Raw genomic sequence first — 16,714 nt, 5'->3', positions numbered from 1 at the left:
CCCCCCTCCGTAAGTTCAACACTCTGTGTGTGTGAGGCCGAGCTGTTGTTTGGCGGCTGCCTCACACCTGTGCTGTGAATCACACCATCAAGGTCGATGGGCGTCCAGCAGTGTCCACATTCACACAGTCGCTGTCGGCCTTCACTGACAGCATTTTTCATCACTGCTGTGGTGAGGAGGGTTTGCATTTTGGGGGGAAACAAAATGCAATTTCCTCCCTCCAAAATAGGAAAGGGATGGATGGACCCTGTTACTGACACGACGATGATGGCCAGGTTTGTGTATTCCACATGCCTATAAATGTGCAGACACTGCATCTTTACTTTGGTGGTACATTTGTGTCGCTGAAATAAATGAGTTGAAAGATTTGCCACTGTGGCACATGCATAGAGACGATCTGTCAGAATTCCGGGTGATATAGTTTATTGTGAGTTTTGTTACTTACTTCCTGCTTTTCTGTAAACAGTTCTCATATGTTTTGTGCCCAGTGCTGCAGCAGCACAGTGAGAAAGTCCTGGAGGTTGCTGCAGCATAATACCACCACCTTGCTATGATACACAAGTGTACGTCGTAAGAGTGTGTGTTCTACTGTACATTTGTGTGCCATGCGACTCAGCCCTACCTGAGCAAATGAATAGCTGGGAATAGTGGAAACCTTTTTCATCTCGATTTATAGAATGGCACTGCTGTTTAAATGGCTGCCTTCAAAATGTCTCCTCACATTAGCGGCAACCACAAAAACTACCACACGCACACACTGTACCAAACTTTGGCTCCAAATTAAACAATATGCTATACACAAAATATTTGAGAACTAGTCTGAAGGCATTATTTTGGACGAGAAATTGTAAATAATTATTTGATGGAAATAACAATTGATGAATTACATAGAAACAATCTTTCCCAGGGAACATGTTTACACATACTGTAGTATAGTGCAACAGTTCCAGGTGCACCACACCATACACTGTGTTGTCATAGCCAAAACATCCTTGATGAAAGAGACTAAATAAGAATGAGCAGACGGATCCTTCCTTTAAATAAGTCACGGTTTTGAGACTAGGCGATCAAATGAAAGCAGAGAAGTAGAAAATAGTCACATCTTCCTTCTTCCTGCTCCAAAGGGATGACTTTAATATAAAATAAAAGATGGCTTCAGTTGGGAATACACTGAAGTCTCATCACTATCTGAAGCTCAACTAAGACAGACAGCTTTTGTGATTCACTGGTGGCCACTGATCGCTACTCATGTAAGCTCCTTGAGGTATAAAATGTATAGCTTACCTGTCATGCCTTGTAACTGCCCGTATGATGGAGGTCGCGCTTGTCACGCCTTGGGAGAGAAAAATGTGATATTATTTGACATCATCCGGTGTGCGCATTGTCACCTGAAAAAATGTTTTGTGATTTTGTGTTGTTGCAATAGTAAACAAAACTGTCAACAACAAAAAATCTGCAGGTTGTGCTGCATAAACATTTTTCATTAAAGTCCGCCAACCAAAGTAAATGAGTGAAAACACTTCATAAATGGGTTCCATCGACGGTATTTTCATGAAGTCATCAAAAACCAACGTCATTACAGTGAAAGAGTGTCATGGTTCTGGATTCCTAGCCCCTGCACTCTGCTGAGCACTTTCAGATGAGGGAGCAGAACGTTGCTGTAAAGTAAAATCTCCTTGTCAGTGTCTGGCTCAGTGATTCAATGAATTATTAATGTCAGCAAACTGTGTAACAACAGATGAGTTTTCATTAACAGAACAAAAAACGCAGCAGAGCCGGGCCACAGAGGGGGAAAAACTAGTGCTGTCCTGTGGCTTTCCTGAGCTTCCCTGAGGCTGTGTGTGTGCTTCTGGATCACAGCTGTGAAAGCTCTCGCGCTTCATCGAGGGCTCACCTCCCACATCCGTGGAATCGCCTCCTGCAGCGACAGATAGTGACTGAGTCGGATCCACTCTGTGACTCAGTTTGGGCCGGTGCCAGGAATCGACTCGGTGCGTGACTCAGTGACTAAGAGTGTGTGCATGAGCCCGAATTAGAACCATCTAACCACATTAGTGCCCAGTGTTCAGTGGTATTACACTCAGAAATCACATTGGCTCTTTTATCTACTCCCTCATACGAGTAATGAACTGTGATGGTGCGGGAAATAGAGTCATTTTCTCAGGGTTCAAATGCTGCTCCCCGTCACACCTAAAAAACCTAATTTCAATTAACAACAGCAGGTCCCGTTGACCAGCGCCTGAACTTGTTCAGGCGAGAATACAGATCAGAGGAGAGCAATTCATCATTTGACAGAGCCAAATTACAAACTTGTGTGGAGGGACATATTACGGGGCAAAAAACTAAATAAATAAATACACACAAAATACAATGATGTCATTAATGGAGTGATAATAATAATAATAAGACACTTTTGGTTCTAAAATTAAAATCTCTCAAATTGAAAGGTGCCCATGTTGTCTACTCTTGTAGCAAGAAGAAACGTCACCTTTCTATGTAGTGAGGTGTGAAAGAATCATGAAAGAACCATTAATTTTTTTAGAAATTTAATATAAAAAATAGGCATAAATGATGGTTTGTTTGTTCTGCACTAGTTTGCTCGTGTATCCATCAAAAGATCATGGGACTTCACTGCGCATTGTAAACAGAGCCGCTTTTGGAGCTTAAAAGCTGCTACATATTGCCTTGAGAGATGTGTGTTTGTGGCTGCTTGGGAGAGGAACATGGGTTTGCCTATCCGAAGAAATTGAGCTCTGAAGGCTCTATTGATTAAGTTTGTCTTTGACGGCTGCACAGCTCCAGGATCCCTCCCAGTCCGTGCAGCAAACAGACTGCAGTTTGGCAGACATGACCAGCTCCTGCAGGTTTTCTTAAGAACCACTTTCAATGACTCGTCCTGGGTCTGAACTTCGATATCTGTCAAAATCTGTGAATCTCTCCGGAGCTGCTGTCACAGATGTGACGACACGATTTTGCCACGTACTAAAACACAAAAATACTCCTCTTAGATGGATAAAACTGTGAACTTCATGATGTCCACGACAAGAATGAGGTGAACACGTGAACTGAGGGGGGAGGAGAACATCTCCACACACAGCTCAAATCAGCATCTCAGTCAGGAGTGTGATGCGTGTGGTTTTGGCCATGAAATGAACATGTTGAAATGCTAACTAAAGTCGTGCCAAGATGACACGCAAGTCAATTTCATTTTTAAAACAGCCTTGTTTAGCTGTTCTAAATGCCTCGGCCACTGACATCGTCCATTTTTGTAGTTCTTTGTAGGACCGGTCAAAAAACGTAATCTTGATATAACTTGTTTTGCACACATCTTATGCATAATTTTGATGCAAAGCTACCATATGTCAATTACACTAGGGTGCCAGGACACACCGGTTGAAAAACACTGCATGACATAATGCAGGACCAATATTTCTTTCTTGGCCTTGATTTCACAGCAGTTCATGGTTCTTTTCCCTTTTCAGCGGAGGACTCCTGCTAATACGAGGATTGAGGCTAAAAATCTAAAGCGCCAGTCTCTGGATTGCCGGGAGCAGCAGCCTTGCATAATGCTCAGAAGCACTTCAATCACCTTCCTCGCACACTCGTGTGATTGCCTCGATTAGATACTTGCATCGATGACGCACTGTGGTTCTCTGAAGTGCGCAGTTCAGTCTTTGAATGGTTGAGAAGAGATTTACTCCTGAGCCAAAGAAGACTTTCCACATCAAACAGCCCTTCACACAGTCAGTCCGATCTGCGCCGTCCAAAGTGACACACTCTTGCATTGAGTTGCATCAGCGGTATCATGTATCTGAAGCTTTTGAAGCAGGATCTATTGTTGGAAGATTCTCTGTTAAGATCAACACTTTCCAAGTTGAAACTTAGCACATCTTTATGAGGATGTGTAAATCGTAATTTCCAAAAATCTATCATTTCCCCATTGAAGCTCAAACATGTAAACCACGAAGTGGGAGCAGGCCTTTGTTCCTTCTGACTGAACCGGACACCTTTCCTCCCATCAGGTGTCTTAGGACATTTGTCAGCCTGGTGCTGCTTGTTTCAGCTGAGAGCTCATTGGTTAGACTGTGTGTGCACCACCCCGGCCTTTTGAGCACGCCCTGCTCTATATGCTGTGGTCCCTGGGTGCATTTTTTGAACAACATGGATGAGGGTTAAATTTAGACCTTCAGTTCAGGAGTTCCATCATAGCTGTGCCCAGTGATGCGTGTGTTTGTCAGTCTATTTGTGGTCTTTTCACTAGTTTCTTGTAGGAAGTGGATTTCTACCTCCCTTTGCAATTATTGTAAACAAGTCAGTAACAGATTTGTTGAACACATCTCTGTCAGATTTACAAGTTTGTCGATTGTTTAGCTTTTGCCTACACGGCAGGCGCTAACTTCAGCCACTGGAGTCTGATTTGCGGTGACTAGAGAAATATAGAAGTGAATAAACCTTGTGAACAAAGGAGTGCAGCGGCATCATTAGCAGGCGTAGTGGAAACCCATTAAAATGGTGGACGAGCAGAGCTCTGAGAATGTTCGTTGGTGCTGTCATCTTATGAAGATGTCAGGAGGCGCTTTTAATATTTGGAATTTTGCAAGCATTTTTAAACCAGATGGGGGCGATTACTTCTCCATTCAGCCATAGAAACATCCCCAGACACTCTATTAAACAGACATTGGTAAACTAGGTTCCAAACAAATTTTGATGATTTATGATTCAATTTTTTTGGTTAGATTTAGGAATCCATGAGAGCAGACTACAGCAAATTCTTGTTCAGAAACTCCATCAACACAACTTAACATGTCCTTTCACATACTCACGAATAATCATGTTAGATGAATCATTTGTGGGTGTTTTTTTTTTTTAACCTCAGTGGGAGGCATTGATGGGTTTGGCAGAGAGATGTGCTCTTAAAACAAGACCAACGCTTGAAAAGATTTATTGATCAATACACACATTACATTTCATTTTTCCAGCCCACTCATGCGTGGGTGATCCTGAAAGCGCTTGATCTGGTTTCAAATTTTGTTGTCAGGGGTTACACTCTCTTCTGATCCACCAGGAAATCCACATTTGGACCATGTGAAGAATACATACACATGTTTTGTGATGAACTACATACGAGCATCACTGTGGATACTTGCTGCAACCATGTTTAAAACTGAGTTTCACTTTCTTCATAGGTCTTTTTTGTCTACTGATCTTCAGTTGTTATTTCTTTTCCAAACCATCAGACACATTATACACAAAGAGTAAGAAAGCATTTTATGGGTTGGTCATTCAACAGGTTTTGATGTCACATAAAATGGGACTTTGCCATCTTTTAGTACACAGGCTTTTTTTTTTTCTTTATAATTACTTTTAACCTTGAAGTCTCCGTTTTGCACACAGTAGAACTTCAAATCTTTCAGGCTTAGTTAGAAATCATCTTGCTATGAATCGATTTGATCTTAGTGATGTTCATTTAGTGGTGAGCAGGCATCGATCTAGTATCTGTCGTGGCGGTTATTTTATTCTGTAATGTACGTTGCAAGTTATGTAAAACTCATTTAAGGTTCTCGACACACCTGAAGATCGTTTTTCTTCTGGCGCTGCAGTTGTCATCAGATAGCTACACATCCACTGCTCCGGCGTGTCAAAGCAAAACTCTCAAAATAAACATCTTTCTAACACAAAAAGCTGTTGTTGGCTGTGTATATTATAGGATCATCGACAGGCAAAACATACCAAGTGGTACATGACAGACGTAAGCAGTATTTATTGATCCTACTCAGAGTAACTGTGCAATTATAAACTTGCAGCTCCTTCCAATCAGAGGAGCGAAACAACTGAAACAAGATAAGTTCTGCATTTACAGCTGATATATGTGCACTTATATTCTTGTGAAGCCAAAATACTTGCAGGGACGACATTTTCAACGGACGTGTAGTAGCTTGACTGTAGCCATAGTTTTGTAGTCGACACTTTAATAAGGAGCACCAAATGACCAGATGTGCTTATTTAAGGAGACGTAATGAAAACAGACAGGAGTAACAATGACTGTAGTTGACAAATACTGGTGTTTTCTCGTGCACGTCCTGACTCCTGAACTTCGGCACAACCAACAGCTGTTCTTCTTTTTCGCCATCACATGTCGGTGCCTGAAATAGAAGTCATTCATGTTTGATGAATCGCCCCAGGGATTCAATAGCACCGGTGATGAAAAGAAGCCAGAAAAATGAAACAAGCTCTTGTCAAGCAGAAACGCCCCCTTTCGGTGTGTTGAGCAGCAGAAGAAAAGAGTCACTGTCCAGATTCGGAGGTGAGCACAGCCCTGTCCTTTATTGACTCCAGTCTGAGGTGCCTGCGTGTGGTGGAAGCTCTCGACGGTTCAGTCCCACGCAGGCCAATTACCAGACACATCCCACGGCAAAATGAGCCTGTAATGACTTCTGATGCTGTAACAAGTGCCGCCCCCCCCCGAAACTTGTCAGTTTTTAGTCATCCCTCTGGTCACCTGGGTGTGCCTTGTCTTGAAGACGTCTTCATTCGGTCCATCAGGAACCTGAAGTGATGAGCCTGTTCTTCACAGCGGTGGGTTACAAGAAGCTATCTGTTGGTCTCAGTGTCTGGAAGAGAAAGCAGACGTGGCAACCACAACAAAAAAAGTTTATTAAAGTCTATTAAATAAAAAGTTTGGCCTCAGTGGTACGATGAACTTTCTCATACAGAAGATGCGGTTAAGTAGTTCTCTACACCATTATAAGAAACTGCAGCAGTCTGCATTAGAAATTTGGCGTCGGCTAATGTGTCTGGCTAAGTGGACAAATGATTTAAAACAAGAAACCAAATATACATGATAGAGTTAGAAGGGAACCTTTAACAGGCCATAATTCAGAAAGCTCTTGAAAGGAACTGACTGATATGTAATGTCATTGGTAATTCTGACCATAAGTGCTAAATGACTCCAACTTGAACGTCTCAGTTCACTGGTATTTGTTCACAAAACGTCACAGTTAGTCATGAGTCTTAAGAAGAAATTTCACTCTGGCAACCAACTCTTGTTATCTGTGCCCACATCCAGTGCCGGCTGGTCAATAGGTGGCACTGGGGCACTGCGCCACACTTCCCAGTACCAGCATAAAGTCATATGTCGCGCAGCCCACCGCCAGAATATTCACTTACCACTGGCCACATTGTAATTTAGTATCTGCTGAGATGTAAAGATTACAGTGCACCAATCTTACAGATCGATATGACTCATAATTTCGGTAGTGATGTGCTGTTGAGGCTTCATGAAACAGTGTCCTAATTTTCAGTAGGTGGCGCTCTCGGTTTAAAAGTCACTTGAGGTTTCATTTAAATCGCTGTTCAAATTGAAATATTTTTGAGCACAGCGTGCCGTCTACCGGCCTCTGAAAAGGAGGGCCCTGTTTCACGATGCCCATCACTATATTTTGGAGTATGTACTTCCACTATTTATAGAATTCCCACAGATAATAGCGTCCCTGCATTCACATGGGCCAGTTCGTGCTGCCGTCACTGTAAGGCACTGCTGCGGATTACATTCGATGCTAATGTATCTTAAGAGGCCGAAAGGTTTAAAATGAGAAACACAGACACACAGAGTAGAGTTACTTATGTGCATTTATCCATCCGTCCCTTTGTAATCCATTGGTGACAATAATTGAATAACCTTTTTTTATGGCAAGACGATAGCAATAATTGAGAATGATGTCTGTAGTGTGAACAGTAAAAACAAAGCCCTCACCTCTCCTGAGATGCAAGATGCTCATTATTGCAAAACTTGATGTGTTGATGGCGTTTCAGACGTTGCTGCGCAGTAGTCCTCCCTGTGGGTGTTCAGGGGTACTACACTCGGAGGAGTTCTTGGCTTTGTCCTTGTTGTTGTTGGGTTCATTGTCCTTGATGATGTCATACTGACGGCAAAACAGGGCGATCACCCCTGCAGAAAACAGCTTAATAGTTATGACTTGGACACGATTCATAATTCTGTGTTACATGCAGTGTAGCAGTGGGGAGCAAAGCAATAGGGCCGTGTTGCTATGGCAAAGCTTTGCACTACCGCTAACGGAAACAAAGTAAATGAAAAAACTCAATCATATTTTCACTGGTAAAGGCCCCACCCACTGGCCACGCTATGTGGTGTTCAATGATATTGCAAGGGAAGTCCAAAATATTCAATGGTATCATTGAGCGTAAAACAAGCTCAGTTTATTCTGGTCGGTGCCACAGAGTTCCTGTATGCTACTGTCTTGTTGAGCTTTTAATAATATATGGACTCTCTGTAAATGAGTGTTTAATTCCTCCTTCTCTCTCAGGAGACACTGAACCATATACACTCCCTTTCCGAACCGTACAATGCTGCTGAACCCCAACCCTTCCCCAAAATTCAATCCCTGACCCCCCTCTTCTCAAAAAACATTGCCTATCAAGGGCTGCGATGTGCCCCAACCAGAACCACAGCTTAAATCCGAAATCCTATTGATATCGTCGAGAATTTTGACTCCGCCTGGACGTTTCCGAGTGAGCAGTGTTGCGATTGCATGTCGTCCAGAAATCTAAATAATTGAAGTGTGCAGAGATGAAGGACACAGAGGGAGAAAGGGAATAATTCATGACTGTGTGGGAAAGAAGCTGCTCACCAGATCACGCCTCAGAGTCCCAATTAACAAGCCCCTTTTTTGATTCCGAATTATCCCACTTCTTTTTTTTCCCTCTCTCATTAAAGTCGCTTTCCCACAAAACAGTTCATCCCCCCCCACCTTCTAATAAACAGAAGCACCCACTACTCCCCAATGAGCTCGGCGGAGGAACATCACCTGCCCACATGACCAGCACCACCACGATAATGATGAGTTCTCCTGCTCTCAGCTGAGCCACCTCTTCCATGGTCACCCCCTCTGATGAGGAACACACCGAGAAAACACAGTCAGCACATAGGACATGAAATATTCACTAGCATGGAGCACAAAAGCCCGATTGCAGACACTCCCCAGCTCTGCAGGGAAGGATAAGAGAATCAAACAGGGAGCTGAGGAATTAAATGCTTTGGCCAGTGTAATTAAAGATTAGAAACACAACACTGATAGAGAAAGGGAATCTGGCAGCAACAGAAGAACAATTTGAGGTTAGAGGTTTGAACTGGACTCGCACAGTGCTTATTTATGCCACACTCTTCTGGCAACATTTCCTGCTTAGCTACCCATTTCAAATCTCCCTAACCTCATTCATCTTTGACTGCGCGAGTGTTTGTTTGGAAAGTACCTTGCGGGCTAATCGATGGGAACCTCTCCACACTTGGAGATGTCTGCACAATGGCGGCACACATTGACTGGGATTATGGATATTCTCTGCAGGATTCCGCAGCTCCGGGCAGCTTGCACGGCGGATGTCTTCCTCTCTGTCTACAGATTTGGGGTAAACTCTGGAGAAAGGCAGCTATGTCTCTTGGAACCCTTTGCTCTGGATTATGGCAAAGGTCACTGAAGCAAAACAGAACTCTACTTCCTCATCAATTTGAGGCAACAATGTTGCCATGAAGCAGTTGCAGTCTTTGTCACTACTGATGTAATTATTGAGAATTTCATGCATTAAAAATGTCACTAAAGCCACAGTCTTCAATGAAAGTCCTGCAGAATCCCTGACGCTGTCTCTGAGTGGGAGTCGACTTTCACACATCACGTTGGGGTAAGGATGGTTCCATCGGACCCAATGAAAAGAGTCAGCTCTCAAGGTTCCTAGAGCCTTAGGATTTGCTGTGTGAATCTGTACTAGAACTCTTTACTCCATGAAATGGTTCCTAGACCTGGAAACGTTCCAACACTGCGAGAGCGGCAAAACGATTTTAGACTGCATCACTATTATGGAAAGAGATATATGACTTTGACTTTTGACTCTTCAGTACCACTGGCTGATGTTGACTTCATTTTTAACTGCTTGTTTATTGTCTGACTTTTTTTTTCTGTGCAATTACCATAGTTTATTAATCAAGCAGAATATGAATCGTCAAGGTGATGATGAGCAGCAGCAACAGTCACTCTCACTATTTCACTTCTCCACTCCCGCTACTTGCTGTCATGTTGCCATGGTGATCCCTGAGCCATGGGCCATTACATAGGGGAGGTTTAATTTGTTTCATTCTATAGGTCTCACTTTAGCTCAGCGGCTGGGAAACATAGGGAGACAGTTACAAGAGGATTCATCTAGGTAATGCATTTCAATGATCTTGCTCCTTTCTTGGATGTTTTTTTGTTTTCACTCGGGCATTGAACAGGATTAAAAAAACATGTTTGTGTAATTCAAGAAAGAAACTTAATTTACACAGCTTTTTTCCCACTTTTTTCCACTTGCTTTTATCATAAGCAAATGAATGAGTGAGTCATCATCTTTACTTTGAGCTCTGCTAGTTATGTTTGATAGTGAAAGGCAAACCAAGCCAAAAAGTAGGCAAATAATTCAGATTGATCATCACCTGGGCCCTTGGACGCCATCTTCTCGGATTCTTTTGGGGTTCTGAAAAAGACAGGCTCGCTCGGGGGGCTGGTAGCGCCCATGCTGATGCTCTGGACGTGAACAATATATTCGGTGTCCTCATCAAGATCCCACAATGCGCAGGAGCGCGTGGTGGTGTTCACCTCCTGGATGAACCGCAACATGCGTACGTCCTTTTTCTGCAACACAGCAGCATGATCGTGGCATGAGGTTCTGGTCCAGTGCGCCATCACACTTTCGATATACTGGATATATTTTTGAAATATAACCACGTTTTCCAAATCATTGATATGTATTTCCAGCTATTAAACACCTCCATTTAAAAGCTGAACACTCTTTGTTGACTGGAAAAAAAATAATAAAAGTACTCAACTGAACCTCCTAGGATTTCTCTCAAATATAATTAGGCTTTATGAAACAGTGCTTCTAAGGCTTCATGTACATTATTAACTGGCTGGATCTGCTGGCTCAGGTCAGCAGGGTGCCGAAAAGATCAGCAGTCAGTCTCACTCAGGGGGCTCCTTCTTTTTAGTCGGCAATCAAGAAGAGATTTTTTTTTTAATGAGATAGAGAGAAACTTTGTAAGTCAAATAAAAAAGTTAGAAGGAGAACTTTCTATTGCTTTCTTTTTTGTTTTGACTGATTCTTCAGCTTTTATTTTAACAGTTAAACTTTTCTATTCAAGTCTGATAATTCATTCAGTAATTCATATTTACCTTCTGTCAGCAATGTTGTTGCTTCCAATCGGCATTTAATGTATGTGAGGCATCTACTCAAGTTTCTACTCAAGTCCAAATAATTCAATGAGAAAGCAAGTTGAAGCTAACAAACGTGAACAGTGGGATTTAGCTGAAGAAATCTCAAGTCTTAAATTTAAAGTTATCAAAAGTCAAGTGTTCAACTTCAAATTCCAAAGTATTATCCCTCATCTCATGGTGAATGGATAAAAGACATTTTATTTATCCAGCCTGCAACTGTGGCATCCCATAAAGCACAAGCATATTATTATATCAGGTGGGCAACCACAACCACATCTTAAAGGTCATTTACGCTGTGCTATAACAGTGAGACGATGAACATCTGGTGATGGGCTTACAAGGCTTCATGAACCAGAGTGCTCCTTTTCAGGAAAAACGTATTATTAAATTAGGATACTGTTTCATGAAGCCTCAACAGCCCATCATTAGCTTACTGTGAGGGGACTTGACTCTAACTTCCAGAACAATCTGTTCTTCCATGTCACATACAAATGATCATTAAAAAAAAAAAAAAAAAAAACAAGCACCTGTTGGGTTATGGCGAACCCAATGACTGGGTCTCCCTCCAGGATCTCCCATGTGACCACCGCAGAGTTGACTTCAATTTCTCTGATGGTCACATTGAGTGGTGCTGACAGCAGCGTGTCTGACACACACAACAACACAGACATACACAGGTCAATTATAAAAAAAGTCAGTGACAATATGAGCTGTCTTGTCACTGTGACTCACACCATATTTTAACAGTTTGATTTACGAATGGTAGTAGCATAAATGAACTTTCAGTTTTGAATAATTGCAACATTTAAAACAGCTCAAGGCCACATTGTAGTTATGTAATAAACAGTGAGAAATGACTCATTCCGTCATTGTGGGGCTGCATTGTGCCATCGGTTGCTCATAACAGTCTGTTGGGTAACACTCAACCAAGTGTTGTCTCGGAAGCTTCATCACAGCTGTTTAGATTTCACTGTTTGACAGTCCACTATGATTGATCCGAACAATAGGTGACATTCGGATGCCCACAGCGCCTGTCACTCTTCCTCAATAGTGTTCATCCTCGGGCGAGAATGTGCTGTTCAAACCAAGAGAGGGAAGAGGTTCACTTGCAGCTGGAAAACTACTACTTCTACTGTCTCTCCACCATAACATCATGCTTTTTGAAAGAAAGAAGAGTGAAGGGAGTGATTTGCGTCGAGGAGAATCACCTAAACAATAAGTTACATTTGGCATTCAACAATAACCAAAATTGGGAAATTTTAAGGCCTGGTACCATTTTTGCAACCCAAAATGTTATTTAAAATGTGACATTATTTCAGCTGCTGCGGTGTGTGCAGTTCAGTTTCCAGCTCAAGTTTTCTACTCAAGTCCAAATAATTCAATGAGAAAGCAAGTTGAAGCTAACAAACATGAAAAGTGGGATTTAGCTGAAGAAATCTCAAGTGTTCCACATATGCTTAAATTAGTAAGTCAAGTTATCAAAAGTCAAATATTCAACTTCAAATTCAAAGTATTACCCCTCATCTCAAGATAAATGGATGAAAGAAAGACATTTTATTTATCCAGCCTTCAATTGTTAGGCACATGTTTGTAACTGCGGATTAAGAATATGAAATGTGCACATGGAAAAACAAAAAATAATATAGTCATGACGATGGTCACTTGTTGACTCGAGCATGTCTATCACATATAATTCATCCTAACCCTAACTATGTAGGGCAGCACAATGTCGCAATGGTTGCTGCCTCTCAGCAAGAAGGTTCCGGGTTCGAATCAAGCTCTCGACCTCTCTTGGTGGAGCTTGCATGTTCTCTCTCGGCCTGTGTGGCTTTTTCTCATGTTTCCTCCCGCAGCCCAAAGACATGCTCACAAGGTTAATGGGACACTCTAAAATTGCCCCTAGATGTGTGTGTGAGTGGTGTGTTTGTGATGGACTGTGATGGACTGGCGACCTGTCCAGGGTGCATTCCTGCCTCTCGCTCAATGACTGCTGGGATGGGCTCCAGCACTCCCCGCAATCCCTGAACAGGACTAACCACTGGGTAACTGAAGATGCATATGTGTATGTGTAACTATGGAAATACTGAGGTCAGCAAACTCAACAAAAGTTTGTTTGTTACTGTACACAAGTCATAATTAAGGGTATGCTTTAGGGATTTGTGGGTTAGGCAGTTAATAATAATCTTAACAAAAAAAAAAAACAACAACAATAATAATAATGCATTTTTAAAAAATCGAATAATAGAAAAAGAGAAATGACAGGCATCAGATTGCTGCAGAAGAGTTTGGACAAAATACCCCAAAACAAATCTTGCATTTCGTACACTTCAGAGTGGACATTAATATGAACGTCCACACGCGAGTGAACAAGTTTCAATTTTGACTGCATTTTAGGACTTGAAAGGAGAAATAAAATAACTGCTGGGAGAGACCCTCATTTCTGCGCTGTCATCTTTATAATAACCATACCTCATGTTTCTGAGAAAGACGAGAGGGTCAGCAGCGCTCATCCATTTCGCTAAAAAATGATCACAGAGGCAGGCGAGATGAAAAAGGAGAAAGTGTACGCATACGTTACCTCACACCTCGACAAAAAGCTGTTTTTTTTCTGTGACAAAGACAGAGGAAGGTGAGCACATAAAATGCTAATGGTATATTTGTGCCCCTAACCATAAAAGCTGCTTGAATATTCAGACTTTCTGCACGCGTCTATCATCCCTGAGTTAACTTCCTTCGTTGGCCTCATGCCAAGGTGAGATGGAGGTGATGTTTTTGCAGCGTTGGTTGCTCTGTTTGTCAGCAGCATAACTCAGGCAGCAATGTATGGATTTGCACAAAGACATGATAACATTTTGGTGGTGTTCTGCAGTTCCTGGATTTCCCGTAGGAAGGTTTTGAAGGTTTCCTCATTCACTTGTTCGGCTCACACTTGACTTATTAAAATCCAACACATGATCGATGCATTAAATGAAATCAAAATGTGTTGTTCATCTTCATTCGACATCATTAAGATTGTTATGTAAGACCTGGTAGAGATGAGGTGTGGGTCGAAAACTCTGCGGGGATCTTCTTGAATCATGGAAGCTGTTCTTGTGATGTGATTGCATGCTGTGTTATTGTACAGTCAGGTGACATTAGCTGGATATGTGTGCTGTCTTTGTGTGTGAATTGATTCATTTGATATTTCCCACAACGACTTGTTTCAGCATTTCTTGATGGACAGTGTCCCGCATGCATAGTGTTCCAAATTTAGTTGTTAGTTGAACTGGCTGTCAATAGATAATTTTTTTTTTTTTAATGCGATGAATGGTAAATGAATCACACCTTTTGTATCTGTTCTGAAAGTAATTTGAGGGAAGATGCACATGTTTCTGAGCCTCTCCAGTGGCTCTGAGGTTATCTGAAGAATGTTCTTGACCCTATCTGTTTTGTTGGGTTGTTGGTGTAAACAAATGTTAAAATGAGGAAAGCATTCTTGGTCACTGTGGTGTTGATAACAACTTACTTTAAGATACATTTACATTTCATTTTTTTCTTTTTTTTTAGTTTTTTTTTTTAAATGCTATAAATTAATGTTATTTATAATTAATGAATTAAACTACACATACATAAGGATGACAAGGCAAATAAGGTCATTAAAAATCTTAAAAAGTAAACAATTGTTGTAAAAATGAGACAAAAAAATAATACATGAATATATACATTAAAAAAAAACAGAATTTTGCTCTAAGTCTTCCAGTAGAAAAAAAAGAACATAAAATAAAATAAATGTTTTTGAAGTGTGTCACTACGGTCTTGGTGTTTGGTTCTCGGCTGAAGCTTGAGATTTGCCTATGTATATTTGCTTCAATTACAATTAAACACAAATATCTGAAAGGTCGTATTGATGTTTGTCTCTTTTTAGTATTTTCATTTTTTTCTACTCTAAGATCCATGTCAGTTTGAGCTGAGCAGGACATGTGTAAGCCATTTCTGACATTAGAACCAGGAGCAAAAAAAAGCAAAGCACAGTGTTCTCATCACATCACTTCTCTGTGAATCATTGACATAGCACGAGGTAATTTACAGCCAAACACAGTGGTGGATCATAGCAAAGTACCTGGACAGCCTCAGCATAATGCACTAAATGAGGGTGCACACCAAAAATGCATCCTACACTCCAGCAGCTGTTTCTCACAGCACTGTGTTCTAACCACCATGCTGATAACGCATCGGTCCAGTGGAACTCACCAGCATTGACGGAGCAGAGGAAGCCCAACAGGAGCAGCAGCATCGCTGCAGACGAGCCTGGTTTTACAATTCCTGCGACGCTTCACATCCTGTGCTGCTGATTTAGATCATCCCTCTAGCCCAGCGGGAAGCGACCATCACCTGAGAACCTGACCACTGCAGCAGCAGAGCAACAGCAGACTGGGATTTGTGAGGAGGGAGGTGAGAGGAAGCAGTGGGGTTTAGCAGCTGAACGTTGTACGGCGAGGAGTCGACGACCAGCTTCCAGATGAGAGAGAGAGTGGAGTGACTGCTGTGTGCGAGACCTGCAGACTCTCCCTCTGTCTCCCTCTCTCCCTCTCTCTCTCTCCGTCTTACACACACGCACCAGACTCACACAGCCTGACAGGTGTTAAATCGCACTTCATTCACCCCGTCAGTGTTTACCAAATTATTACACTGAATCTGTTGGTTTTTGTTCCTTTTTCGTAACCCAGATTTGCTCAGTTAACGGAAATATGTTTTCCTCCCACCGACATCAACCTCTAAAGAGCTGATAAAAATAAGTCAGGTGAGAGACGAGGTCCACAATAGAACACTTTGTTCTCCCCACGCTCTAGTTCTGATGTCACCTGCTGGCCTCACACTGAGGGGTTGAGGGATGAGCTTGGATGGAGGCTAATGTACTTCATGTGTTGGGGAAACAAATCATGATTGAAGTTAAACTTGGAGAAGAACTGTCTATGTTTTTGGACAGATGATGGCCATAAGTGCTGTTTATGTTTGGCTAGAAATGTAGTTGACAATAGAGTGCGAGCGTAGGAGGACATTTGGAAGCTCTCTTCTTGCTATTTATAACCCCTTTTGTGGCAGAAGCAAAGAAAGAAGGCCACCTTCCCATTTTACGCCACGGAGAGAGGGTGTGATGCAACTGGACAAGTATTTGGAAGAAGTGTGGTGCACAGAAACAGAGGAACACATTCTCTTACGACAGACAAACGTGGATGTCAATTTCCTCAACTGTTTACATTGTAGATTCTCGCTGAAGGCATCAAGACTATGACTGAACACACATGGAATCATGTTGTAAAGAAAGAAGTGAGTCATTTCTCAAAACGTTTTATCTTTTACATTCTTCAAAACAGCCACCGTTTGCTTTGATGACTACTTTGCTCAGTCTTGGCATTTTTGCGATGAGCTTCATGATGTGGTCACCTAATAAGGTTTTCCAACAGGTGACTACATCTTAA

The 16,714-nt window shown here is 41.9% G+C and overlaps 1 protein-coding gene across 2 annotated transcripts; it reads right to left on the bottom strand.

The window, feature by feature from the left end:
* Window positions 1–4,926: 4,926 nt before the first annotated feature.
* fndc5b (fibronectin type III domain containing 5b) lies at window positions 4,927–15,794 on the bottom strand. 2 transcript variants are annotated; one of them, XM_053864008.1, is made up of 7 exons: window positions 15,486–15,794; window positions 11,783–11,901; window positions 10,478–10,676; window positions 8,826–8,906; window positions 7,754–7,948; window positions 6,500–6,611; window positions 4,927–6,143 (listed from the first exon to the last, which is right to left on the bottom strand). In XM_053864008.1, exons 1-5 carry the CDS (start codon window positions 15,526–15,528, stop codon window positions 7,809–7,811), a joined length of 582 nt encoding a protein of 193 aa, XP_053719983.1. In that variant the 5' UTR covers window positions 15,529–15,794; the 3' UTR covers window positions 4,927–6,143; window positions 6,500–6,611; window positions 7,754–7,808. The 2 variants fall into 2 exon arrangements, with proteins under 2 accessions (XP_053719983.1, XP_053719982.1); XM_053864007.1 differs by having other exon boundaries at window positions 4,927–6,611.
* Window positions 15,795–16,714: the final 920 nt, after the last annotated feature.

The sequence above is a fragment of the Synchiropus splendidus genome, chromosome 4, assembly GCF_027744825.2.
Source record: "Synchiropus splendidus isolate RoL2022-P1 chromosome 4, RoL_Sspl_1.0, whole genome shotgun sequence".
Lineage (NCBI taxonomy): Eukaryota > Metazoa > Chordata > Actinopteri > Syngnathiformes > Callionymidae > Synchiropus > Synchiropus splendidus.
The sequence above is the reverse complement of the archived record's forward strand: the minus strand, read 5'-3'. Positions and strand labels throughout refer to the sequence as shown.